The sequence below is a fragment of the Arthrobotrys flagrans genome, assembly GCF_004000055.1.
Source record: "Arthrobotrys flagrans strain CBS H-5679 chromosome Unknown unitig_15, whole genome shotgun sequence".
Lineage (NCBI taxonomy): Eukaryota > Fungi > Ascomycota > Orbiliomycetes > Orbiliales > Orbiliaceae > Arthrobotrys > Arthrobotrys flagrans.
Genome location: NW_027137545.1, coordinates 669,567 through 696,802, shown reverse-complemented (window position 1 = coordinate 696,802; position 27,236 = coordinate 669,567). Strand labels below are relative to the sequence as shown.

Below are 27,236 nucleotides of genomic sequence, written 5' to 3'. Positions count from 1 at the left end.
ACCTAGGTAATTATGATATCGATATGTTCGCTTGGTGACTGAGGATCGAACTGCAATAGTACGTTAATCGTGGAATAAATAAGCAATGCATCGTCGAAAATGATCTATATATAACGACCTCGTCGCCGGTCACCCAGTGGCTACTTACCTACCTGGGTAGGTATCTCTCAGTATTTCCCCCAGTTGCTCAATTTCCCGTAGTAATAATAACTCAGATTGACGCGCGATGGAAAAGTTCGTGCTATGATCCTGTTCACAAATACTAAATGATCTCGTCCCCATCGCCGACTGTCCTTCGCAATCTGTCAGATATCAGCTGGATATCTGTGTACGGTACACTGGCTCCTACCATGGATCCCGTTGATGACCCTCTAATCCTCTCATCCTTTTCTTCTCATCTTCAATCTCAATCCTTGTCTCAATCAACCCCCACTGCCGCCCCGCTCACGCCTGCCACTCCGGCCACAAGAGTTGGTCCGGGGCCGATTCGTCCCGCAGAGGTTCTAGATAGTGAGGACCATCTAGGCTTATCCGGCACCAATCCCCTACTTTCTATCTCTAATAATACTCCTATGACACCTGTAAACCCTGCTACTGCCACTACGGTTACAGCTGCAGCCACAGAACTTCAAAGAGACATATCTCCTCTCGACTTGTTACCGTCGGCGGGTTATGACGAATTCGATTACGATTCAGTCTTCAAATTCCCCCCATTAGATGTTCCGACCAACGATCTAACGTCGCCTATCAATGATGGCGATGCATCGTTGGGACAACTTGATGCATCGTCGACTGCAAAATATGGACCTGCATTAGAGATCCAGCCTATGCCATCACTCACGCAGCCTGCGAGTATTTTAAGGCAACTGCGACAACCTAGACAAACTACCTTGCAGCAGCCTATGCATCACCCTATGCATCAACATATGCGGCAACCTACACAGACTTTAATGTCTGGCTCTCATGCCCAAGCTTCAGCTACGCAAGCATGGGCTATCGACGAAGCGAACAGAGGGATGATAGAATCTGCTGAGATGGCTTCCGGGTTCCCTCCGGAATATATTCCAGTGAATTATACAAATGGGATGGAGGCTGGCCTATCCCAACCCCTGAATATTCCTGAGGAGCTTGAAGAGGAGGATATGGATGAAGATGAGGGAATAATGGAATTCGGTCCACCTATAGCCAATACTCTGATTACTCCTATTAACGGGAACGGTCCGCGGCCGCTCCACGACTCATATGCTGTGCATCGGCGTATAGCTCGCAGATCCGAGATAGAGAGCAATAGGAAACGTCGAAGAGAGGAGCATCAGAAGCGAAGGAGGGAGATGATAGAAAGGAGGATTGAATTTTCTGGACTTGCGGAACGGGACCAAATGTACTTCGTCCAGGACGTGAGGAATCACTGTCGTAATTCGGGGTTGGGAGACCCGGAAAACCCGTGGTTCGAACATGATTTCGATGCAGAACTTAAGGGTATCAGAAATATCGGGAAATCTCTATCGCAGCAGTTGCCTGAACCACCAAAGCAAGAGGGAGCTGGCCCGGAGACTCTTAGTCTTGACTTCTTAGACCAAGAGTTTTTATCTGAAGAATTCACTGGCGCCGGGCTAGAAATCACTAATGAATCGAACGAACCCCAGGGAGACATGGAGGATGCCGAAAACGAAGCCGGCAATGGTGCCGCTGAAGGCTCCAGTTTAATATCGGTCACAATATCTAAAGAAGCGGCAAGAATTCTCAAAGAATACGAAGAAAAGGAGGCGGCTGCCGTTCAAGATAGGATTTACATTCTTCGCGCGATTCCTCAGGGCATCTTCGACGTCAGGAAACTCGGCGCTAATAACCCGGATACCTTTAAACCGTAAGAAATAAATTCTCAATGCAACGGAGTATTAATTATTACAGCAAAAACTGACATATTACGATCTTGATACAGTTGGGGATACCTAGCTTCTATTCGAGAGATCTACCAAGCCAAACTCCGCCCTTGCCTAAAGTACTTTCTCTACAGGGAATTAGACAGAGTACAGATTATCGCACTACGCAAAAACGGTATTGTTGGCCTAGCGGATAGGATCGAGTCCCTTGAGTGGGATATTCGAGATTATATGAAAAGGGACGAGGTAGCATCGGCCAAAAATGTCCGAATGGTCGCAAGAGACTACCGTACTGGGTTCATCAAGTTGCCCCAGGACGGCGCTTGTATCTTGTATCATGATGGTGAGCTTCTGGGCTACTTTGCGGCTGGTAAACACGTGTCTTTCATCCACTCGTACCTGGCGCGAACCGTTGGTCCGATTTGGAAAGAGGACGTAAGTTCAATCCGATTCGATAATCCCTTTATTCTTTTATAAAATAAAACATTCTAAGACTAAAGAAATTTTGATATCAGGGTAACCAACCGAATGCACTACCTGAAGTGTACCTGCAAGCCTTCGCGCAGATGTTTCCACACGGCCAGCCGCAGCCCAACTACTGTGTTCTCCACGGAGTTCCAGTTAATGGTCAGCATAACCACGACCACAGTCACTAACGCCGCGAATCCACGATAATGCATATCGCTATCGATGATGCCATCTCGGTAACAAAAAAAACAACCCCATATCACTTCAACTTCTGATTTTCTCGCCTAAAACAACGCTACGCCCAGTAAAGGAACGACTCCATGACGTGCTCCAGTATAATATTTTGCTTGATTGCTCTGCTGTGTACTTTTCTATACCCTAATACCCCTTTCCTTTGTTTACTAGTACGATGATTCTTGCCTGTTTCTGTTTTTCTGGATCGGCCTTGTTACAATCGATAACTTCCTCTTCTCCTTCTCCGTTTTCTCTCTTTTTTCTGTATGCGTGCACTTGCGTCTAGAGTCTACATTGTGCATGTATTATGTAGAGGTTCCTTCCGTCTCCTCTCATAATAACTTACTTAGTGAACAGCGAATACGGAGCCAAAGGACTATATTCCCCTCACTATCCTGTAATGCGTTTTTTTTTCATGGATTGAGTGGGAATGTAATGATGAGTCTTTGGATCAGTAATGACCTGATGGAGCCGACGGGGATGTCCGCCACCCACAGATTAAACACCTGGCTAATATATAATAACAAAAAAAAAATCCAACAAATTGATCTCCTTTTGGACTTTAAAGATCCTAGCATCCTTGTAAATTTTGGGCTAATGCTTTACTGGATTTGGGTGTGGTTACCGGATTTAGTATGGTGGGGGATTATTGGTTATGCGGTGTAACGATGGAGGGGTTTTTTAATGTTTGTGGGGCTGCCGGAGTACGACGTGAGGTTTGTTATGTGGCGTGCTGGTACATTTAGAATTATAATAGCGAGGGAAGAAGGGTTTCTATGTGGAATGATGATCGATTCTATTAGCTTCACCCTTTCGTTCCTTCATTTCTGTCTTTAGACTTGGGGTATCGAGATCTGCTATCACGCTGGTCTTATAATATTTAACGTAGCGTACCGGATGGAGAGGAAGACTTAAGAATCGAAGAATACTTGAAATAGAAAAGCTAAGTATCTATCTAAAAGGAATTAATAAGAGGTTCTTTTTTTTTTTTTTTTTCTACTTTGTTCTTCTTCACCGAAAAAAAAAAAAAAGGGGGGGGGAGAAGGAAGCCCGATCTAAAATAGAACTGTAATCCTGTATATCTATGATCATGAGGGGAATAGGAATAACCTGAAAAGAAGAGGAAAAGAAATAACAAAAAGGGAAGACTTGGAAGGGATAGAGAAATTTAATGGATCAGATTGAATTGAGCAGAATTTATATTCCCACTTGTGATCTAAAAGAGCAAAGCGAAAGACAGGGAACTCCTGAACACCATACTAAAAAAAAGGCGAATGAACGTTAAGAAAGAGAAAGAAAGAGAAAAAAGACGGAAACAAAGATAGCTGAACAGAGGGAAAGAAAACGCCACTCGCTATGCGCTTTTGTCTTTTGGTTCAGGTCTACACGAGGGACGAGGGAGCCAAGGAACCGAAAGCAAGGAGATATGCAAATGGACGGAACGAAAATCCAAAAAAAAACGCCATATGCAAATGCAAACCACTCTTAGTGGGACTTTAGTTGGCAGAGATATTCACGCATTCAGTAGCTTCTTCTTCTCCTCCCCGTAAAAAAACAAAATTCTATCTCATGCCAGTACAAAAGGAGCGTGAACGCGAGAGTAAACAAGAACAAAGAGGACGGGTCTTTCGTATTTCGTGCGGTAGAAAGCCCTTCCCCACTATAAAATAACGAAAACAAAAGGGAAGGGGAAACTATAATTCATAAGCCATGCAGAAGGAAAGGAAATAACAACGAGAAGGTCAGTTGCTAAGTGATTCTAGCGGAATTGTGTAGAAAGGTCAGAATTTCAAGCGTGAAGTCGGTCGTTCGTCGCGCCTTGCCACTCTATGTTGGCATCCCACACCTCTTCATCCTCCTTAGGCTTATAGCGGAAACACAAAAACTTCCAGTTAAGCTTCTCGCGCCAAAACAAGCCGTAACCGTCACCTGGGTTGTGATCGTATTTCGGAACTCCGGCGTTGGTCTTATCTTCGAGTAAGCGGAATGGACGGGTGGGTCTGACAAGTTCGTCTGGTTCAAGGTCTTCCTCGTCGTTTTTGACCTCAACAGACTCGGTAACTTTATCTTCTCTATCCTCGTTATCGGCTTCCGCCTCTGCAATTGGCGATCCTGGACGCGAATGGGGCGAGGTGGTACCGGCCTTCTCATCTTCGTTGACATCCAGAGATGGGACGGATTGACCAGTGGTAGAACTTCCATGTGTGTTGGAATTATTAGTGGCCTCTTCCTTGGTAGAGACCTCCTTCCCTTCTTCGTTGACTTCAACAATCTCAAATCCTTCGGTGTTACCAGAAACAGCGTTTTCATCGGTGGTGGTCTTCTTCTTGCAAGATCGCTTCTCCTTTTTCTTCATTTTCTTCATTTTCTTCATTTTCTTTTTCTCGCCGTCAACTCCAGCTGTATCAGGGGCTTCGACAGTCATAAGGTCGAAAGCCGCTCCGACATCGAGGTCACTATCCTCTTCACATCCGGTTCCGGCAGTTTCCTCGCCACCGCTAGTGGCGAGGTCGTTGTCCAGAGTCGATCCGGATGGTTGTGGATCTGGTGAGCCATAGCTGACATTAACACCCACGAAATCGCCCGTACCTGGCTTGAATGGAGCAGGAATTCTACTCCTACCACGTTCAGCCCCTTCGGTCGAGATATCGACGGCCAAACCCTTTCCTTTAACATATTCATTCTGTCCGGTAGTAATTGGGGTTCTATCCTCATTCACACCGACAATATCAATGTTACCTAAGCCACCGAAGCCCTCTGGACTATACTCTCGCTTGACGCCCTCGCCCTTAATAAGGGTTGACTCTCCTTCTATCGAGAGCCTTTGCCTGTCTGCATCAGGATTGCAAGCGATCTTGACGGGAATGACCTCATCGACCATGTTCTTAGCATGGTTATCAAAGACAGCACAGGTCTGAGCGAACTTGCCACCATCGGCAGGGGCAGTATCTGGAATATGTGAGGTTTGGACAGCGGAGCTTCGCATATTCTCTTTGGAGAGGGATGATCTAGGTTGATCGGTGTTCTTGCTTGGGTCCGAGGTTCCGATTTTGACGATCGAAGCAGAGCCAAGATAATCCTCGCCGTCATTAATAGAGTCAAAGATTTTGGCAGTCTGGGTAGCCTTGTCCATTTTATTACCCTTGCGATTAACTTCTTTCGCAGCTGCAATCCTGGCTTGCGTCTTCACCTCTTCCTCTCGCAGGTCGCGCTCGTTTAACAAAGCCCTTCTAAGTGCTTGGAAAAACGATATATCTGCCTTCCTCTTCTCTTTATGGAAGGCTTTGTCCTTGCAAGCTTCGATGATTGCCTCATCGGTTTTAAGGGAGGGATCGATTGGTGCCCATTCTTTCTTCAACCTAGCAACTTGTTCTTTCATAAATTGCTCCTTAGTTTGTCCGTCAGCATTTCGTCCTTTCCCTTTGCCGGCAGGTAGCTTAACGCGGATGGTAGACTCGGCTCCGGCGTCGTCGTATCCACCCCCGAAGAGCCCATCGGTAGCGCGCCTTTGACGATTATCCGGCTCCGGAATACCATGGCGGCGGCGGTAATCAGCGACGTCCTCGTCCGTGACGCCTCTAAAGGGAAGACTGTGACCTTCTGCGGGGGCAAGGTCGGCGTGAAGGCCTCCGCTGACCATTGGTTCGCTGTAGACAAGGCAACCAATTCGACTGTGCACCATAGCCATCGAACACATGACACAAGGTTCGTGGGTCATAAAGACGACAAGATCGTTCATGAGATATCCATCTGGGTCGCCGGGGACTCTCTCATAGTAATCGTCTTCCATCGGAGAGTTGGGTCCGTTGAGGGAAAACATGTTAACCTTCGGTTTGTGGCGCGCGGTAGCTTCAACTCTCTTTCTACCGACTAGAGAGATGGCACGATAACAGGCATGCGCAAGAGGGTTGTTTGCCTGAGTTCTTGCATCGTGGGCAACGGCCATGACTCTCCCGTGCCTGGGGCCATCGCGTTCCTTGAGTTCAACCACGACACAGCCAATGCGGAGACCTGCGCCCCTCTTTTCACCTTCTTCTGCGACCTTGCGGGCAAGTCGCATGTAGTATTCTCCCATGGTCAGTTCCTTGCCATCGAATTCGACATAGTCCATTTCGAAAACGGGGTATGAGGCATGAAGCTTATCTTCCCACTTGTTCGTGAGAAATGGGTGCGGCCCATAAGGGTTGGTACGACGGTAGATGGTTGGCCAATACTTCTCAGTCCAGGAATTAGATTGCCTGAGATTACAGGGAGCCCATTGTGGAACTGTATGTTTGATGATTTGTGGGATGTCTTGAGAGTTGAAGGGAACTTCGCAATCGAGATCGACGCCGGCGAAGAGTGGGTGGGGAGACAGTATTTCGTACAACTCGCGGATCGTCATCGCAACAACTGGGCACAGCAAAACATACAAAGGTTTCCCACCCCTTCGATACGAGGCGTTCCGGCGACGTCGTTGGGCTCGTGATGCCCCACGAGATCTTGCGACTGTCTCAACGGTACCATCCGGATTGACCTTGACACTGGGGGACTGGCTTTCCGTGGAGTAATCAATGAATAAGCTGTCGGGTAAGCCGGTAAGAGAAGGAGGCAGGTTTTCGGGCTTAACAAGACGTCGCAAATGTTGGCAGTCGGGGACCCCTTCCTTGAGGTTGTCTGTGATTTTTTTGATGGTGCTGTTGTGATCCTGTCAGCTGCCGAAAAATGTAAACTTATCATCAAAAGAACTTACTTCACCACTTCGTTCGCAGCTCTACTATGAACGACTACGGTGTAAACCTCCACTAACCAAAGAGTTAGAACTTATCGTTGAAATATTATTCGGGCATGCTTACTTTGCTCAATCGCAGTGGTCAACTCTCTTCGGGTGGGGAGAAGCTGAAAAAGACTATCCTTCCTTCTGTATTCCTCTAGCATGGGGCGGATGACCTCCTTAGTGCCATTTTCACTTGCTTTAGGTTTCCGAGCGCCGCTCTTATCAGCCGGTATATCGCTCTTCACATTTCCGGGCATTGGAATCATCGTAATAGTAGTCTCCGGGGTAACAATAGAAGCCGTAACGAGGTCGGTGCCGAACCTGATAGCTACTGGAGATGCAGATGAATCTTCGGAACCACTAGTTCCTTCGTTGTCTGCATCATCTACATTGGCCTCTGGTTCTTCATGTTTCCCTCTATTTTTCTTCTTTGGCCGGTTTCGTTTCCCTTTCTTAACGGGAGCATCCGCATCATCCGTAGCCGGTTTATCTTCAGTATTTGTGTTGACTGTGAGTTCGGGTTTGGAAGATGGGCCAGCGGTTGGCGGGATTTGGATTGGGTTGTCCTCAGCTTTGAGGGTAGCACTGGTTGCTGGTTTATTGGTGTTGGAAACAGTGGAGGTATCTACGGGGCCAGTCTCAGATTTCTTGGGAGCGGGTTGAGAAACCTGGGCTTGTTGGGTTGGCATGACCGGATCTTGTTTGGTTTGCTTAGACTCCTCCGTATCACTTGGAGCGTTTGGCTGGGGGGGGTCTGGGGAGTGGTCATTGTTCTGAGGTTTTCCACCACCTCGACTTTGGCTACGGCCGCCTCTGCTGTCGCCACGACCACCACCACGATTGCCGCGTCCTCCTCCTCCGTTGCTTCTGTTTCCACCTCTGCCACGTCCATTGAAATCGCTGGCGAAACCAGCTCCTTGTAGTCCTCGAGAACCTGATCGACTTCCGCCGGAGCTGCTATATCCGCCGGGATAGGGACTACCACCCGAGGAGGACCTATACCGACTTCCATTGTCGATGTTGTAATTGTTGTTACCACCCCGGCCACCACGATAATCACCACGGAAATTACCACGTCCGTTTCCGCGAAAGGAACCACGCTCGTTTCCGCTAGAAGACGACCTATTCCTGAAATTATTGTTGTTGTGAAGATGAGGACTTCGAGAGTCCTGCCTTTGGTTGTTGGTGTTGTTTCCTGAATAGCCACCACGGGATTGGCTTCGTGGACTAGTGGGAGCGTTCGCAGGAGGGCTTTGATGGCCAGAGGCAACGGGCAGTGCGATATCTGCCTGTGTAGGTTTGGGATCCGGAGTAGCCGACATCGCAAAGCCGCCTGAAGATGGTCAAGGTAAAGGAGAGAAAGATGAAAGAAGAACCGCAGCTAAGGATGATAGCTGGGCCTTGAACGATGATAGTCAGGAGGTTTGTGCTCCAGAAAAATGTCGCTAGCACCGGTGGATTTGATAAATGAACTTATCTTTGCGAGCTTTTTATCAAGCGATACGGAATCGTGGAGGTGAGAGTGAGAGTATGAGAGTGCAAATGTGTTGCTTTCGGAAGTTGTAGAGACAGACAGAATGTCAACGAGCAGGGAGCAGAATTGCACCGTAGATGCTTGATATTGAGGTGTTATGTTGACGTTTTAGAGCTTCCTAGACGTCTAGATGGCGACGGAAGAGGGTAGAAGGAGAAGTAGGAGAAGAGAAGGGAAATAGGTGATCCTGAGATGGAAGATTTGAGAAGGTTAAATGGTTGGTTAGTCACGAGTGTCTGGAAGATTGTTAAGATGGTGAAGAAAAAGAAGGGAGGGGGGAGGAAGATGGAGAGGAAGAGAAGGTAGAGGAAGAGGAAGAGGAAGAGGAAGGAAGAAGTTAGGTAGAACTTACATGTAGGAAAGCTGGACGTTCCTAGCGGTTGCCGGGGGAGGACAGCAACGGCAGGGGCAGCGAATTATTGGGTGAAGCCGTGTCGGAAGCAACGAAATGAGAGAGCTGGCTGTGAGCTGTAAGCTAAGAAATGAAGGATGGAAGCTATCGCGATATGTCTGATCGTACGTTACTGAGGTTGTTCGTGCGGAGGAGGCTTAAGGAGGTATGAATGGAGACGGAGTAACGTAAGATGGAAAGTGGAGAAAGAATGGAGGAGTTGGTTTGGCGACGGTTGTTGGGTTAGTAGGTGCGGTTGTCGTGCATAGGTGGTTGTCGTGGGTAGATGGATGGTGGGGTGATGAAGCCGTTGCTGATAATTTTTTTAGGAATTGACCTCTGAGCGATCGCACAACACACAACACATCCCATTGACTACAAGGTACCTCTTCTGACACGATTTGCTGGCATCATTTCATTCATCATGGGCTCGGCCTCGCCTGTATATGCCCCTTATGGCCTTCAACAGCCTATCTGCTGTAATATAAAACGGGATATATTCAACACAAGCGCTTCTATTCAGGTCAATTCTTATTTGAGCGACTTCATCACAAATGTCTTGGCATATGCAGGGTCCACCTTAAGCGAGCCGATTGATAACCTTAGATAACAAAATCACACACCCAACACTTCTTTGTAATCAGTCTCTCCACGATATTGGCTCGTGACTACTACCCCACGATACTCTCAGCCAGGTCGGTTCAGTTGTATGGTCATTTATGGATCCTCTACGGAATTAAATACAAGGAGCCCAAAAAATATGCGCCAAATCTTCTCTATCCCCTAGGTATGTACCTTTGCAAAGCCTAAGTGCCGGCACATATATATGTACGTATATAAACTCCAAAGAAACGAAGCGGACGAGTTCGATAGCTCACCCGATCCATTCTTCTAGAAAGTGCTCCTCTGTAGGGGAAGCTTCAAGTCTATTATTCTCCAATCGTATAGGAGGCTTCATGCCTCTGCTAGCAGGCTATGAGGGAGTAGGACGTAGGATGTCATCGGAACCTTTCGAATTCCCTAGCGAGAATTGAGGGTATATGATATCTCCTGCGGCCACAGTGGTGAAACGTATCAAGGAGTGCTATTTCAGAGCTAATGTTACTCTTTAAAAGCCTATAATAGCAGTTATCGAATGCTGAGACGAAATTGGACTAGGCGAAAACTATACTCGAGCGTTCCTGTGAGATCTAAGTAGTCTAAAGTATAACTAAAAGTTCATCATTCTGAAGGCTAAAACATGATGTGTGAGGCGAAGCGGAGTTTAATAGCCCCCCGGAGATAAGTATATGGTCATATACTTAAATCCCAATTAAGTTTTGCATACTTCACTGAGGATTCTATATTTTAGTTAAATAATGCTAGGCATTGAATCGGGGCTAATTGGTCCAAATTGCTGCTATATCACCTCTAACACCTTCCAAAACCTTTACCAGGAGTAGTGTAAATAGATGTGTGTAACTAGCCTCGGTGTCTAATCATTAATACTAATATTGCGATACTCCTAATGAGTAAAGGCGGTGATATATATCGATATCACGATGGAGCAGACCATACTCGTCAATTTTCTGACGATCTATCACCAATTTAAATTATTAGACGCTATTCATGTTTCAAATCAAGTCGTCTGAGTCCTCTCCTATCTCCATTAAAACCTCAAATCTCAGACATCGACTGTAAAGTCATTCGGAGCTGTCACCTAGAAAGCCGTCACTAGGTTTCGAACGTTTCACGGTATGATGACAACCAATGGTTTGGAAAGAATGTGACAGCATATGGCTCTCGCCTAATAAGGGAGGGTCTGGACGCTCTTTATGCTAATAAAATGCGGTGCCCGTTTACAATCCTGTCATATTCGAAATCTATGACACAGGCGGTGGAGTTAATTTTTCTTTGTCCCTCCTAAGATCCTGCCAGCGTTCCCGTGTCCTTCCAAGTGTAACAGCTCGAGACCAGAATCATATCTGAGCCTTCAATGCCATTCGCTATATCCTTTATATGTATCAAACGAAAACCAGCCCATGGACACACCCGCAAGGCGCAAAACACCACAATTCCAAGGAAATGGTTCACGGGACTCCGACCGCATAAACTTTTCCACAATAGCATCCCAAAGTCCGTACCAATAGGATATAATCCCTACCTCCCTCATGTCAATCCACTTAAGTGCCTCCGTGCACGTAAATATACCACAGCCTATAGCAATTTATACCAACTATGTATTAACATCTCAAAGACGATCCCACCCCAAACTAGAACCTTAGGACTAAATTCAACAACCAACCGTCCACTGCCCGCTGTACCTTGCATACGAACAAACCAATCGAATCCCGATCCTTCAGGAAGGCTTTAATTCATAAACCCCTGACAATAGTTCGTGTCGTGTGCCCTCTTTTGTTTTTTTGCTCCGATTCGGCGGCACAAAACCTGCTGCAGCGCTGCAGGTACCCTTTCCTCTCTCACAGATCCTCTTTTCACCGATCCCATGGTGGTACAAATTATGGCCATGTGGAACGGTATACTTCTCTACCGCTCCTAGTGCCATGGGGAAGATTTTTTTAAATCTACGAAAGGGAAGTAGTTCACCGACATGATGCGCGCTCTTTTACCAGGTTCCCAGGACTTGCTAACCTGCGTTGTGTTCCCGACTCCATTCTGGTCCTTGCCTGGCGGTTTCAGCCAGTTCACCGAGTATGTAATGCACCGCTCCTCTTGCATGCCAAATGACGGACAAATGGTCTTTAATTGGTGGAGATAACGGAGATGGCTTCATTTACTAAAATACCTCTTTCTCATCGTGCCGTCTATTCTCACAATTTTCAAGGCTTAGAACTCTATTAAATTCCTGAATCAAAAAAACTGGTCATATGATCATCTAATTACTAGTCTCCAACGCCTCTTTATCAGAAGAAAAGACGGTTTGGTATTGGCGTCATCGTGCTTCCTCGTGCCCAAAAACCCACACCGCTCATTCCAAAACTCAAAGGCATGTAAGCCCACTTCAGCCTTACCGTGAGACATATGTCTAATCCACGAGGTATGTCGAAACTAACGGCCGAAAATAAAAAGCGCAAGGGAGGAGTTCGTCTCTTTCTTTCATAACCGCCGATCATTGTTTAGCTAGGCGGGACCCATTCAATCTTTCATTGCCTGTTCGCATTCGGGGAGGCAAATTTGATTCCCTGATCGTGATCATGAAATCGAATCGAAAACATGGAAGTTGAAAGAAAGAAAGAAATGGGCGCTCGCCAATTGTTCATGGCCTAGGTAAGGCAACCAAAGACACCTGTGCACGAGACAACAGCTCCCTGAGATATCGAATATGAGTTTAAGGTTGCAGTACCTGAACTAGGCATCTAAGCGCCATATCTCACCCTGATTGTTCCTCCGAACGAAATTGCTCCGGCCCCCAATTATGCCGAGGGGCGAAGCAAGAGCCGACAATGTCCGTATATTCCAAAGATCTTCCCAAAGCTAGCCTTGAACGTCGTGATTTCGTGGAGGTTGGCATACAGGGCCGGCCTAAACCTTGTGTCAGGTCAACAAGCACCTAGATGCCATCATCCATCCATCACAACTCTGCAAATCCTCAACCGTTTGATCTATCACGTACAGCGGGTCCTGCAGGTTTCCCCGCAAAATGTATGGAATCAGAAGGATAGGCGCACGCTAAGCTAGGAGTAGGGAGGAGCTAACCCTAAGGAGGGGTAAACTACATAAAAACGCTACATGTCAAGGAATTATCGCGAACATGTATGTAAGTACACCTATTAGACAGATATGCAAACCAACTTGCATCTGCTGCTGCTGCTGTTGTTGCTGCTGTTGCTGCATCAATTGAGGCCTTTTCCCCCCTTTGCTTATAAAACCCATTATCGTTCAACAGGAGAACCTCATAATTGCGTAACTATTGGGTAACGTCGACACAAAGCATGCAGCTCCGCTAGCAGGAATTAGGAAGATCATGCCTGGGTAGCAAAATAGCATTCTTTAGGAGCTGCTTAATGCATAAATTGTGCGTCCAATTCACGCAAAGCCATGGTATAGTAAACCTAGCCCCCTCGAAAAAAGAATAAAAAAAGACACTATATCTAGGCGATATCGATAGGGGAATCGCAGAAAAGTTCCGTTTCAAGGCAGATCCCCAGTTAGTCTTGTCCATCTTGGATCGAGGCTAAGATAGTTGGACGGTAAATTTAAGTAATCAGGTTTCCTCATCCTGCATAATATTATCGGTATATGTATACCAGAAGAGCCTGGTTCCGATGCGGAAGGATGGACAGGGCCATGTGAACCGTTGCTCATAGGCGCGGCCGGCCGAGTGTTCGTTCGCCAATTCCCCAGTCTACCAAATGCAAGGAGAGCGAAGCTAATGCGACGAAAAAAGACAACTAGCAAACTTCCCTAGAAGAATCATAGACTTCAAGGTACACACATGTATAATACTAATAGATACTTATGTATTTGTGGATGTCAAAAGTGGGTTCTTTTCATTAATTCAGCTGGAGTTCACTTCAAACGTGCAGAGGTTTGTATGTCAAGTAATCAAAAGAGGGACGGGACGAGCCATCCCAGTTTAAAATACCCCATCCCATATACGACGAACGATATGAACACCTTCGTATCATTTTTTTTCAAAAAGGCTTCGCATGCACGAAACAACCTCGACGTCTAAAAAGTCAGATCAGATGGAAGATTTACCAAACGCAGAATCACTCGATGCCGCTGTCGCCATAGGTTGTGCAAAGCTGGCTGACATGAAAGGTGAAACTTGGTTTGCATGATGGGACGGCTGCCGCTGCCGCTGCTCAAGGTTAGACAAAGAAATCAGCATTATGCATTCAAGTTCAAGGAATTGCGATGAGGAAAAGCTGCAGCCAGTAATGAAGAGTTATCGCTAAAGATGCATCGAAAGAATGTCTGTTCCACCACCTCCGCGATAATCTATTCGAGTAATGCCTAATTTTATGTATGCATGTATATGGCAATGTTGCCGAATCTTCGTGCCGAAATTTGGGCGTTCACAAGAAAGATGCATTGTCCTCTTCTCATGTCGGTCCTCGTGAAGAGTGGAGGCCAAGCCTCTGAGATCCAGCAATTTAAATCTCGGACAAGAGATCCAGACTTGTCGAATGGCAGAAGCAATTCCCACGCGGTTCCAAGCCTTAATTGCAAGCAATCAATCCGCGACGTGGTGAGGGTCAAGCTCTCTCCGAGCTTGCTGGTAGCGAACGTGTCAGAAAAGGGTAGGGGCATGCCTTGTCGGGTCGAATCCGAGATTTAACGTTTTACGAGATGCAATATCGTTATATTCACCTGATTTGTCGCCACAGCCGCCTCATTCCTTTCGTCAGCGTGTGTCGACAATGTCGGCTTGGGGACTTTGTCAAGCGAAGGGGTGTGAAATCACCTGCGGATCCCGTGGAATCACCACGGCACATGCACGAGCGCCGGGCGTTTCGCACGATGATGGGGAAGGAGTTCCTGATATCTAATTTTATTTCCCCCAGCATTTTCACATTTTTTGTTTTTGAATTCCCCATTTCATGTGCCCAATCAATCAGCGGTCCATACTCTCTGTACCGCAAGTTCGATCGATGCCAACTGCTTAGTTTCCAAATCCGGGCGACTAATTCTACGATGAAGCTAGGACCGAAAACTCCTTTAGCGTCAAACGAGAGAGAGCTGCTTCGCCCCGATGATACAGATGTCGACGGAATAACTCCACATGTCCGTTCAAAGGCTTCGTGCATATACAGCACGGCACCTAGGGAAACCCGTCCGGTCTGGGTTTCGGTCTGCGAAGGGGCAGAAACATCCAATTCTCTAGCGAATCGCGTACCCGGAAGTCTCAACAGATATCATGCACAGATGCAAGTGTCTACAAACATCAATTGCGTGGTTGGGTTTTGGTGTGGGCTCCGGTGAGTGTGTGGGGAAGTTGCCTGAAAAAGAAACATCCATGGCGCGCGCGGAGCTCAATAACTTTAAAAACGTCAAACCCAAGACTGAGTGCAGGTACAGTTCAGATACACCTGGAACTCCACTAATATGAAGAGATTCGAGGTACTCCAGGGGTTCCCCCCTCTTTTTTTTTTTTTTTTTTTTTTTTTTTGCCTTTTGCCTGATCCCGGCCTCTGCTTCTGAACTCTTCAAGTGCCATTTCTAGCCTCCTCGAATTCAGCTGGGTATGGAATTGGAAGACCTTTTGAATGAAAAGTTGCTAGTAGCTGCTGTGCTCCACCCTTGCGGGTTTTTCTTGCATCTATAAGGATGCTTTATACGTCGATCAGACTTTAGCCTGCTACTGGCTCGCATGCAAAAGGTCGGATATGTCAAGAACACGTTACGACTAGCTATATCGGTTTTCACAGTGTGAAATAATAGCTAGTAGATGCATCATGTATCGGAAAGTCATCGTGTCGAGGTGATACTCAAAAAAAGGTATGCGCGGCAGAGCATTGGGGACCGGAAATACGTTAATACCTGCAGGCAAGGCACTAGTGAGAACGGACTGGGCCCGGGCCATTACGAGCGTTATTTTTCCACTCTGAAGCTGTGCTGTCTCTCATAAAAACAATGCTCGAGGATTATCGATGTGGACGAGGATATCTGCAGGATGATGCTTCAAACTTGATGTGCTATTGATATCCTGCATCGGAGAGCTATTTAAGTACTTCTTACCAGTTCGAGGGGCGGGTTCGAAAACCGGAATTATAGTAGGTTAAATGCAGGTTTAAAACGTATTTCTGAAAAAGGCGTTTGTATCAAAAAGGGTTCGGTAAAGGGAACAGCGTTTCTATGAATATCCGCCACTGCATCGTCCATGCTAAGCACGAAAAAGAAGCTGAGGGCAAGCGATGCATGTTTTGTAGTATGTAGGAAATCTAAATAAATGGCAACCTGTCGAATGGCGAATATGAAACATTTCCAGGGCTGTTATTCGAAGTAACAAAATATCTCAAGACAGACAGCGAAAAAAAAAAAAAAAACCACCCTGAGAGCCCTTTAACTCGAGCTCCTCTCTAGGTTTTAAACGATAGCAAAATCATGCGCCGGAAACTTTGGCGTTATTGAGCCACAGCTGTCTTAATATATACTTACCGAAACACTCAAGTACCTTATAATCCAACGAATCGTTCGGGCAATATGCAGAATTATTTTATTTTATTTTTTTTTTTGAAAGGGAAAGAAACTACTCAGAGCGAACCGTAGACAACAATTAGGGCCGCGAGGACACCTGATAATGAGATCATTCGACTTCCTGATATCTGCCACCGACGGTACGACGAGTTAGAAAGAAAAAAACATCGATACATCTATGCCTCTCATCCGAGCAGGAGCCGATGAACAACGACTAAGTATTAGCCAAAGGGAACGTAATTGAAACCTTGTCCCGAGAATCGATAGCGCAAGGCCACTAGGAAAAAGGACGCGATACTATTGATGTTTCCAAACCGAGAAGTTCTGGGCCTAGTCTATCGAGCTAGCTAGTAGCGTCGACATCTTTCTTGTCAAGTGATAGAGCTAGCCCAGGCTTTCAAATCTTCATCAGGCAAAATAAGAAAATGCTAGTGTGGCTGGCTTTAGCTCCCTTTCTCGACGTCGGAGTGCACCGCGCTGTCCGCTTCCCCCATGCATTTTAAGATGGTGTTCGGGCTAGCCTCTGCCCCAGTTTCTTGGTTGCGGGCACTGGTCAAAGACTGACTATTGGGAGTTCGTTCGTCTTTCCTCGTCGGGTTCGCCGGCACCACGCACGGTGTAAAAACGGATGGAAAAGGCGAGAAGCAAGATAAAGTAGCGTATTTTTGGGGGTGCTGTCCTGTGTATATTATCAATCGGGAGTTCCCCTGTAAAATTGAACGATACGATTCCAGTCTATTTCTTCTGGTACGCCGTTGGGTGAACTCTGCTTGTGCATATTTTTGCTGCACAAGAGCGGAGCCATTGTCTCTTTCGCCTCCCTCCCTTTCCCCTTTGCTGCAGCTCCGGGTCTGCCCTATCGAGTCGCTTAGAGAGGGAACGACGACGAAAGTCTTGGACGTAGTTAGGAAGATTTCGCACCTTGGTGTATTATTGCCCGGTCCTTGCTTGATATAGGGCTCTCAGTCTTTCCTCTCTTCGTTTCTTTTTCTTTCCTGTGTCTTTGAACATATAACAAGATCCCCATCCGAGAACGTACCTCTTTTCTTCCAGGCGTTTCTTTTGTTCATTTCTGGGAGCCGTGGCAGAGTCGCCGACATCAAGTTTTTTTATTATTATCCAATTCGAATCGAATCTCGAGGCTTACTTGAAGTCTTCATTCCCATCTGTCCTGTCAGTCTTTCTTATTCAAGCCAATTGGCCACCTCCAACAACACGCCAACACGATTCTATAACACCACCACCACCACCACCACCACCACTTCTCTCATGCCTGGTCGTGAGGACATCTACTTTGTTCCCTTGCGATAGTAGTAGTTGTAGTAGAAGACGAGGCTGGAAATCTACAGGAAGAGAGTTTGTGAGCTTCATCAATAGTATCGTATCAATTGAATTGATCCAGTGGAAAGAGAAAACCGATACCTATCTACCGTATATATATCCTACTATCCTTCCTCGTCGCCATACCGCCACCCATTGGACCGCCATATCCGCCATTCTTTCGAGAATGAGAGCGGGCCGACACCTTGCGAAGGCTTCTTCGTCCGATAATATTCGATCTTCGACGCCGGAGAGAAGAACCAGCAGTCCTTTCACACTCCCAATCCAGGGAACATCGAGTCTATCGGTACACACAGATTTTGAGAAGAGACCACATTCTGCGTGTTCATTTGTTTCCTCGGCTCCTTCTTTAGAGCTTGCGAGCTATGATTCCCACGTTGGAAGTCCCCTTCATACGAGGGAGCAGCGTAGTCAATACCTGCCTGAAGTTTTGGAGAGAGAACGCAGAGCTCGCCAACGAGAGGACGATGAGCACACGCAGAGAGAACAAGAAATCCAAAGGATGAGAGAATACCAGAAGGAACTCAACGGCAGTCATAGATTAAGCGCTATCAGCCAAATTTCCGATAACCAACAGGAGGATCTATACCAAGATAACACACCGGAAGAGTCTCCAAGAGGGAGACAAGATTCGGTTGCTTCGACCTTGGGAGCGGACTCAGAGGCGCCCTTGAGGCCCCATCGGGGACGTCGAATCCGAAGTGTCTCTTCAGCAGGCCAACTTTCCACCCCAGTCTGCCGGAACTCGGTTGTCAGCTCGTCTCTGAAAAGAGTATCCCGTGCTATGACGTTTGCCGGTGGAACAGACTCTACACATATTGACTACTACTCGAGAAGGCAGCATATAGATTTGGCTGCCCTAAAAACAATAAGTCCATCGTCAAAGAGCCTTTTCAACTTGACCTCAAAAGGTTCTATCATGACTAGGGACGGCTCCCAACCTCCTCATAAATCGGATGGAAGTTTATTGGACACTGAGGCACAACGAGAGAAGGGCGAATTTCATTATCCCGATGGTGGATTCCATGCTTGGGTTCAGGTATTCGCTGCCTTCCTCCTCCTATGCACCGGGTGGGGCATTGTCGTGTCCTATGGTGTTTTCGAAACATACTACAGCACAGGTCTGGAGAAACCGTTGGCAAATTCTGCCGGAACGTCCCTAATAGGATCGATCCAGGCTTTCCTTTTGCTATTCGTAGGCTTCTTCACCGGTCGTCTTTATGACGCGGGACATTTCAGAGCCATCATGTCGACTGGAAGCATTCTCATGTGGCTAGGATTGTTCACTACCGGATTCTGTGGTGAGGTTTATTGGAAAATCCTCCTCTGCCAGGGTATCATCACTGGCACCGGTATGGGTTTTCTGTTCACTCCTTCGGTCGCTATCGTTTCAACATACTTTTACAAGAAGAGGGCTTTGGCAAACGGATTTGTCGCATCTGGAAGCTCTGTCGGTGGCATTATCTTCCCCATTCTTACTCGAAAACTGATACCCGCCCTCGGATTCAGATACGCCATGATTGCAAACTCATTCATCGTCCTCTCTCTCCTCATCCTCAGCAACCTCATCCTCCAACCACGAAAAGACATCCCACCAAGAACCAGGGGCCCTATGATCGACTTTAAGTCGTTCAAGGACCCAACATATATGCTATTTGTTTTCGGAATGCTTGCGGCTTATTCCGGCCTCTACATGCCGTTCTTTTATGTTGAGGTCTGGGCCAAGAAGATGGGGTTGGACAAGCATGGCCTGGAGACTTTCTATCTCGTCAGCATCCTCAACGGGGCGAGCACCTTCGGAAGGGTGCTCCCCAATTTCATTGCTGATAGGTAAGATTCCCGTCACGTTCAATATATACATCTGAATAGTTGCTAACTCGTACTGTAGAATTGGCTCCATCAACATGCAAATCCCTGCCATGATAATATCTGGCATTCTCATCCTCTGCTGGTTACCCATGACCTCATTCAATGAGCTTATCCTCTTCGTCATTCTTTACGGATTTTTTTCGGGGGTATTCATATCTCTCCCGCCGGCTTCGGTCGCATCTATCACACCAGATGTTACCTATTTCGGAGTGCGGATGGGGATGATGTTTAGTATCGCCTCCGTTGGAAGTTTGACAGGGACACCCATCTCTGGTGCCTTAATCCATGCTCAAGGCGGAAGTCTCGACGGGGCAAGGATCTGGAGTGGGTGCATTATGCTGTCCAGTGCTGCCCTCATCATCGCTGCTAGAATCAACGCAAGTGGATGGAAGTGGCGATGCAAAGTCTAATTTTTCGACACCCGGCCCATCACATCATTTCTTTTTCTTTTTCTCCCATTACCCATTGCTTGTTATCTCTTTCATTCCCCTTTCTCTTATATTTTTCTTGCTCGGAGCTCTCGCGCATTTTTTGCAACTGGTGCATAACGAACTGGAGTTCAATTGACATTTATCATTAAGTTATATTGTTTAATCTGGGGCTTTACATCGATCATTCCTTTTTTTTGTCATCGATTTTTTTTATTTATTTGAATGGATATGAATACAAATGAGGAGGAATAACGGGGGTCACGAAGGGAGTTTTATGGGCTTCAAATGTGACACGAGCGGGCATCCTTTTTTTTTATTATAAAATTTTATTTATCATTTTTCAGGTTTAGCGGTCTACTGTATTTGAGGAAAAGAGGAATTGGAACAGGAATCTTTCCTTGAGCTCGAATCTCTGATGGTAGATACCATTGCTGTACATATAAATCGCATTGCGCGAGCGCGATATAGTGCTGGAAGACATATGCACTTCCAATTCATCTAATGCCAATCAAAAAATAATTCTTAGATCCATCCTTTTTTCTCTCGAAGACCTGTGGAAGTGTAATACTCGAGGGCTTGAGACTACGATGCAGCTATTCTTGCGTGCTTTTGCAATATCATATCATCTTCAAAGCACCCTTTCACTACCATTGCGCAATACGTACTTCCAGAAATCCTGCCTCAAAAACACCTCATCCCGAGAATTCGAGACTCAAAACTTGATATCCAATATATCCAATCCAAGAAGGTGGTCAAATAATAATTCCGACCGACAAGGGTCTCCAAAGGTCTGTGCGGCCACAAAGCGAAAAAAGAGTGGACTCGCGTTGACATGTCGACGACGGGGCGAACAGATCCGTGCTCTCTCTAATGCAAGCGTGGCTGTCTATCATCATTCCTTCCCCTCTCCCCTCGCCAGATCAGGGATAAGCTTAAGCTCAGGCGAATACGAACAATTCAGATCCAGGTCTCGAACTCTACATCCGTTCTGTTTGGGATAAGTGTGTTCAAGAAAACTGGCGGTAGAATGCAACTTTGGGAGGGAACCATTTTGTGGGGTTCTTGTCGGACCCCTCACCCCAGCCGCCTTAACTTCCAACTAGGTCTTGCTTTGGCGATGATGCTTGTCTGCATTGCAGTAGTATATGTAAGTTGTGTATCGACACAGCATGAGGCTTTAAACTCCATTATTGTTAATTAAATTCAACGAGACTATAGCTAACGTCCTCGGCAGTTTCTATATCGATGCACCACCTTGTTAAAACTATATCAATGCATAGGTATACCAATTGGAGGTAAACCGCCGAGGCCCTTGGCCTTGTCGAACGAGATAAGAAGATATTTCATGCATCCGAGCCCTTTTTACCCTTCGAGGGGAACAAGCAAACGAAAACCACAAATCTATCTCGTGAAGTTGCAGACTTCTGCAAGATAATAAACGAATCCAGACCAGGCTTGACGAGGGAAAAAATCAAAAGGAAAACCGTAATCCCGAGCCGTGAACCGCTTGTTCATCCGATTCGCACGAAAAACGAGGAGACCCTAACACTTTCCCACAAGATCCCTGTCCTCGACCCCAAGCCTTCCTTTTCGATATAATGCATTCCTCGTCGAGGTCGATGGAATGCAAAGAAGGTGCCTTTTTAGTTGTTTCGTGCGATCGGGGTTTCAAAAAATGTCACAGGCACCGCGCGGCCTGGGGAAGAAGTGGAGAAACCACCGTCGTGGCAACGGCCTTGTGGAATACCGAACCACAATCTCGACACTAATGCAGCTTCAAACCGTCCAAGTTTTCTGTCAAGCATCAATATCTCTTACATACTATACTACATACCCGAATACGATTTCATACTAAAAACAAAAAATAATGACTTGCTTATGAGAAACAAAACGAAAAAAAAAGAAGAAAAAATGAAAAAGGGAATTGGTGGTTATACAATGGACGATAACGAAGAAAACTCGGGATCTCGATTTCACGTTGTTTCTTACATGTAGGTCTTGGTCTACAGATACATCCAATTAGCAAATAGACCCACCTTGATTGGAGGGATAAATAGGGCGAGATCTCCAGGGGGTCTGCAAGAGGGCTAGCCGGCTTAATGGACCGGAAGCGAGCCAGCTTGCCGATGGATAGTATGTAGACTCTGAATACCCGGCTCGAATTCGAGTCGAATACCTCTTCTGATCAGTGAGAGTCCGAAAGCCGAAAGTCCCAAGCACGGGATCCGTACGGAGAATCTTTGACGGCATGCCGAAATGATAAAGAGTAGTGGTATTGCACGCTCTTTCTTCCCCGGATTCTGTTCTAGTTCATACAAGTCCCAATTGGCATATAAAAAATAAAAAAATAAACCCCCCGGAAACGTTACCTAACATCTGTCAAAAGTGGAAGTAGTGCACGAGGGCTGTAACAGAAAAGCGAAGGACAGAGGACCACGTCGCACCGGGTACAAATACTACAGGCTGCTTTAGCTAATTTGGACGATATCAGCTCCGTAAATTCCGGCTGTTCTTTACATAAATTTAAAGAGCACCGCGGTTGGAATTCGAAACGTGCAGGTTGTATTCTGCACCTCGTCGACATTTTTTCACATTTCACAAGGTTAGCCAAGGATCTTAAGAGCGCAAGGAATAGCAGCGAAGTCGGAAGGCCGAAGAGACTAGATCGAGACTAGGGCAAGCCACAAGATACAACACAACCAACACGCTAGCGATTCAAGAAGATAGAATATCACGATGTCGGAGCTCAGAAAATGGGATGCTAAGGAAGGTTGAAAAACGCCCTTTCCCCCGAGACAAAAAATTGTAAAAGCAAAAGGTCAAATGATAGGAGCCACGATCTAATACTTTTTTGTTTCTTTATCACACTACAGTTGCAAAGCATAATACACCAGAAAGCTGCTGGGTCATCCTCTATGGAAACGTCTACGATGTAACCGACTTCCTCTCGTCACATCCAGGTGGCGCTAAAATAATTCTTCAACTAGCCGGTAAAGATGCCACAGAAGACTATGATCCGGTGCACCCGCGAGGAACTCTCGAATCATCTTTACCTCTTTCCGCAAATCTAGGCCCTATAGACGAATCTACGGTTGTCAAAGCCGAGCCCCCGGTAGCCAATAATCCAAACCTCGTGGTTGAAAACGTTCCAATTGTTAATCTCCTAAATCTTAATGATTTTGAAGCTGAAGCGAAGAAGAAGCTGTCAGAGAAAGCATGGGCGTACTACTACTCCGGTGCGGACGATTTGCTATCTAAGGAACTGAACAACACCGCATTTTCCCGGATTCTGTTTCGACCACGTGTGTTCATCGATGTCACAAAATGCGACCTTTCCACTACATTAATGGGCATTAAAGCCGCGTCACCATTGTATGTTGCCCCGGCGGCAATGGCAAGACTAGGCCACCCGGATGGTGAACGGGGTATCGCCATCGCATGTGGCAAGAAGGGTATCATACAAGTCGTCTCGAACAATGCATCCATGTCGGTGGAAGATATCATCGACTCGCCGGTTACACAAGAGCAATCCTGGGGGTTTCAGTTATACATCCAAGATAAACGAGAAAAATCAATCGACATACTTCGTAGAATCGAGGCGACGGGAAAGTACAAGTTCGTGGTCCTAACCCTCGACGCACCGGTCCCAGGGAAACGAGAGCACGACGAACGAGCGAAGAACTCCGGGAACCTAACATTGACGTCCGGAGTTGGCACCGGTACAGCTGCAGCTGGAGGTGGTGGACTGGGAAAAGCACTATTTGCGGGGACCGCCGCGGATCTCACGTGGAAAACCACCTTACCTTGGCTAAGAAATGCAACCAAGCTACCTATAATCCTTAAGGGCTTGCAAACATGGGAGGACGCCAAGTTGGCGAGCGAAGAGCCAAATGTGGCGGGCATCGTCCTGTCCAACCATGGCGGAAGAGGACTAGATACCGCACCACCCTCAGTGTATACACTCTTAGAGATGAGGCGGTATTGCCCAGAAGTATTCCGGAAAATCGAGGTGTGGGTGGACGGCGGGATCAAGAGAGGAACCGATGTCGTTAAGGCGCTCTGCCTTGGTGCAAAGGCGGTTGGTATTGGGCGCGGAGCTCTCTTCGGCCTTAGCGCTGGCGGAATCGAGGGCGTGGAGCGAGTCATTGATAGTAAGTTTTCCGATGGACATCTTTCCCTTCCCGGGTAGGTTTAACTTAGCTTCGATGCAGTAATTCACGAGGAGATGGCAACATGTATCAGACTATTAGGCGCAGGATGTATCGATGATCTTGGGATGCAATATGTATGGCTTCCTCCTTCCCATTCCGGTTGAGCTCCGCTAACAATTTTGTAAACAGGTTAACACCCGAGCTCTCGACCCACTTCTTTGGCGTCCGGAAGACGACATCTTAGAGTGTAAGTTGAGGTCAAAGCTTTAGAGTATCACTCGATTTTAGCGTAGGAATTGTAGGATAAGATTTGGTAGCTGTTTTAGATAGAATCAAGGATTTGTATTATTGCATCGAAAGCGTTTTAAACTTCCCCGTACTATGTTAATTATATATTATAAACATGAATGATACAACTGCAATCACTATTACGACAATACTATAGGTGACAGCCACAAAGCAAACGAGCCGGTAGGTCCTCCAAAAAAGACGATATGCCTGCTATCTTGGAAACGAAAAGAATGCAAAAGATATTCCGCATCCGATGCAGCAAAACCGAAGCACAAATATGAAAAGATATCTATTCCATCTTTTCTAAACCCGAGTTTTCCATCTTAGAGGAAATGTAAGATTCTATAAGCAGTAAACGCCCCCAATTTGTTTCATATTTACGCCCAGGAGAGCCCGAGGATAGAGGCTGGGTAGCCAGACACCTTGTTCCCGACTCGCTCGTTACCCTTTTCGAACTCTCCTTCCAAAGCATCAAGTCCAAGCATGTGATGCGCCGTTTTGAGTCCCTGTTTTCTCAAACGTTCAATGGTCTCCCAGTCCCATTTCGTGATCTTGTCAACTAACTCCAATTGTTCTTCTTCGATAGCAAGATCGTCACCCGAAGAAGATTGTTTAAGAATCGCTGGGGTACTCGTGCCTGCATCACTTCCAGCATTTGACTCGGCGTCTAAATGCTGCAAATGTGGATGCAGCACCTCCGTCTTAACAATCAAGTCTGCACTCTCCATCAACCCTGCCGGCTTTGCCATCTTCGCATCTTCAGCCACAGCCGGAGCTTCCGGCTTCTTTGGTAGCAATCCAGATTCTTCGAGAACTTCGTTCGGCGGTATCGTCTTCCTCTCCACTTTGAACACGTACTTGCTCAGGGAGCTGGCGTATATTTTTCTCTTACCACCGTGCTTAGGGTCTCCCTTCGCACTTACGAAGTGGCTGACAACAAAGAACCATTTGTTATCCCATCCGAGTACTCGACTCCAAACCTCATATTTTTCATAAGGCTTGATCTCCCGTCTAAACAGTGACATAACACCGCCTAATGCCACATAGAGCGGCTTGTCACCCCTCTGCCGTCGCAATCGGAGAGATTTCTTGATAAGATGCGCGACAAGGTGCGTACGCGCGATGTCAAGGTCGGTGAAGTAGGTGGAGTTCGACTTATGGTAGTTAAAGTCGCATTCGTATAGCGGTGCCCGGGCGACGATTTTAACGGGTGCGAAGAGCTGTGTGGGGTTTGGCAGGATACGGCGACGTGAGAGAAGGTGGATGTAGAGGGCATACCAAAAGCGTGACTGCATAGCACAGCGGCCAACATTAATTTTTACTGGCTACAGTGAATCTGTAGAAGGAACAGAATACTTACGTGCCAGAAGAACGGAATGACCTTAAGATTTGCAAGGACGATAAGAATAGCTAGAAGACGTCCGAACTTACCGAAGGTCAAGCTTCGCGGGTTGGCGTATGCTGCACCGGCAAGCAGCAGCGAACGGAGGTTGTTCACGAGTGGGGTGGTGATTGTGCTTATGAGCGGCATCGTGGGATTCTCTCGAGGGCCGACGACCCGGATGTACTACCTGATAGAATGGAATATAAATATACAATGAAGTAGACGCCCGGAAGGGAGTGGAAGTTGAAGTCGGTTCAACGTCACGGCCAACACAACGGAGGCTGATTACAGTCTTGTCGCGGCTGATTAACTAGCTGTAGGGGCTTGTTTACTAGTAGAAAAGGGGTAGTTTATCCGGATCGAGTGAGGCTCCAACGAATCGAGAATGGTAGACGGGTACACGAACAAAGAACAAGATGTCGAAGAAGAAAAGGAAGGAGAGGTGTTTATAAAATCCTGAAGAAGTATCTCCGGCTGGATCCGCCAACGGGTCTGCCGTGTAAAAGCTCCGTTGACGTGGTCTTCACAATTGTCTCGATGCCGTATGTGCTCCGTATCGTTTGCAACATACGGCTTCTAAATTTTAATTAAAAGCACATGCCACTTTTCTGGGAAACAAGGAAACCGGTCAGCAATGGATAGATCGGATGAAGGTGAGCCCGCTTTCGTGCAGACCGACACTAAATACTGCTCTGTTTAGCGTGGGATTTCGAGAGAAGGCTGGCTTAGTCAGTGAGAAGATGCCGAGGGACAAGACTTTGAGTGTCGCGCACCTTTTTGAAATTGCAGAAAAGTGGAGAGCAAACATCGTCCAGTTCAACGGGTAAATCTGCTGTTGGGGCAAACTCACATACGTTTCTTCTATACCTACCTAATCTCCGCAGCTCCGAAATGTCTTGTTTTAGTCTTATAAAGGCGTGTGATCGATATCGAAGTACTATTATTGAAGGTTGAACAAAGCTGGGTTGATTGGAGTTGCACAACACAGATGTGTTGCAGCCCTGAAGGCAGCCATCACCGCGGTCACGTGTCCACAGCACAACATGAATGCCCTTCACATTCTTTCCCCCATCGTGTCTATTTAAGGACTACCTATTTCATACAGGCTGGTATCCATCGATCGATCGATCCAATTTATAATTCACTTCTCCAAATTCTTGATTCCCAATAAGCAAATTATTTATTACAATGACTTCAGAAAACAATCACGCAGCCATCAGGCTCCTGGAAGATGAGTTTCCAAAATGCAACAAGATGCTACCGTATCAACAGTTCAAGCTATCATCAGGTATCGGCAGAGCCCCAGTATAAATACATCCCACCTGAAAACCACGAGAGAAGAATAGAATGCATCCTGGTG

General features: G+C 46.6%; 5 protein-coding genes across 5 annotated transcripts; 3 read left to right on the top strand and 2 right to left on the bottom strand.

Annotated features, from left to right (window-relative positions):
* Positions 1-266: 266 nt before the first annotated feature.
* Positions 267-2,539, top strand: DFL_000184 (uncharacterized protein; the record flags this gene model as incomplete). The annotated part of the gene is made up of 3 exons (XM_067630527.1): positions 267-1,867; positions 1,943-2,318; positions 2,399-2,539. 3 exons carry the CDS (start codon positions 267-269, stop codon positions 2,537-2,539), a joined length of 2,118 nt encoding a protein of 705 aa, XP_067494709.1.
* A 1,835-nt stretch (positions 2,540-4,374) lies between these two features.
* DFL_000183 (uncharacterized protein) lies at positions 4,375-8,663 on the bottom strand (the record flags this gene model as incomplete). The annotated part of the gene is made up of 3 exons (XM_067630515.1): positions 4,375-7,261; positions 7,318-7,369; positions 7,421-8,663. 3 exons carry the CDS (start codon positions 8,661-8,663, stop codon positions 4,375-4,377), a joined length of 4,182 nt encoding a protein of 1,393 aa, XP_067494708.1.
* Positions 8,664-17,916: 9,253 nt separating this feature from the next.
* DFL_000182 (uncharacterized protein) lies at positions 17,917-20,029 on the top strand (the record flags this gene model as incomplete). The annotated part of the gene is made up of 2 exons (XM_067630502.1): positions 17,917-19,580; positions 19,639-20,029. 2 exons carry the CDS (start codon positions 17,917-17,919, stop codon positions 20,027-20,029), a joined length of 2,055 nt encoding a protein of 684 aa, XP_067494707.1.
* A 2,757-nt stretch (positions 20,030-22,786) lies between these two features.
* DFL_000181 (uncharacterized protein) lies at positions 22,787-24,471 on the top strand (the record flags this gene model as incomplete). Its single annotated transcript, XM_067630490.1, has 4 exons — positions 22,787-22,820; positions 22,924-24,201; positions 24,262-24,335; positions 24,391-24,471. 4 exons carry the CDS (start codon positions 22,787-22,789, stop codon positions 24,469-24,471), a joined length of 1,467 nt encoding a protein of 488 aa, XP_067494706.1.
* A 398-nt stretch (positions 24,472-24,869) lies between these two features.
* Positions 24,870-26,023, bottom strand: DFL_000180 (uncharacterized protein; the record flags this gene model as incomplete). Its single annotated transcript, XM_067630479.1, has 2 exons — positions 24,870-25,781; positions 25,853-26,023. The coding sequence occupies 2 exons, from the start codon at positions 26,021-26,023 to the stop codon at positions 24,870-24,872; spliced, it is 1,083 nt and encodes a 360-aa protein (XP_067494705.1).
* Between the last annotated feature and the right edge of the window lie 1,213 nt (positions 26,024-27,236).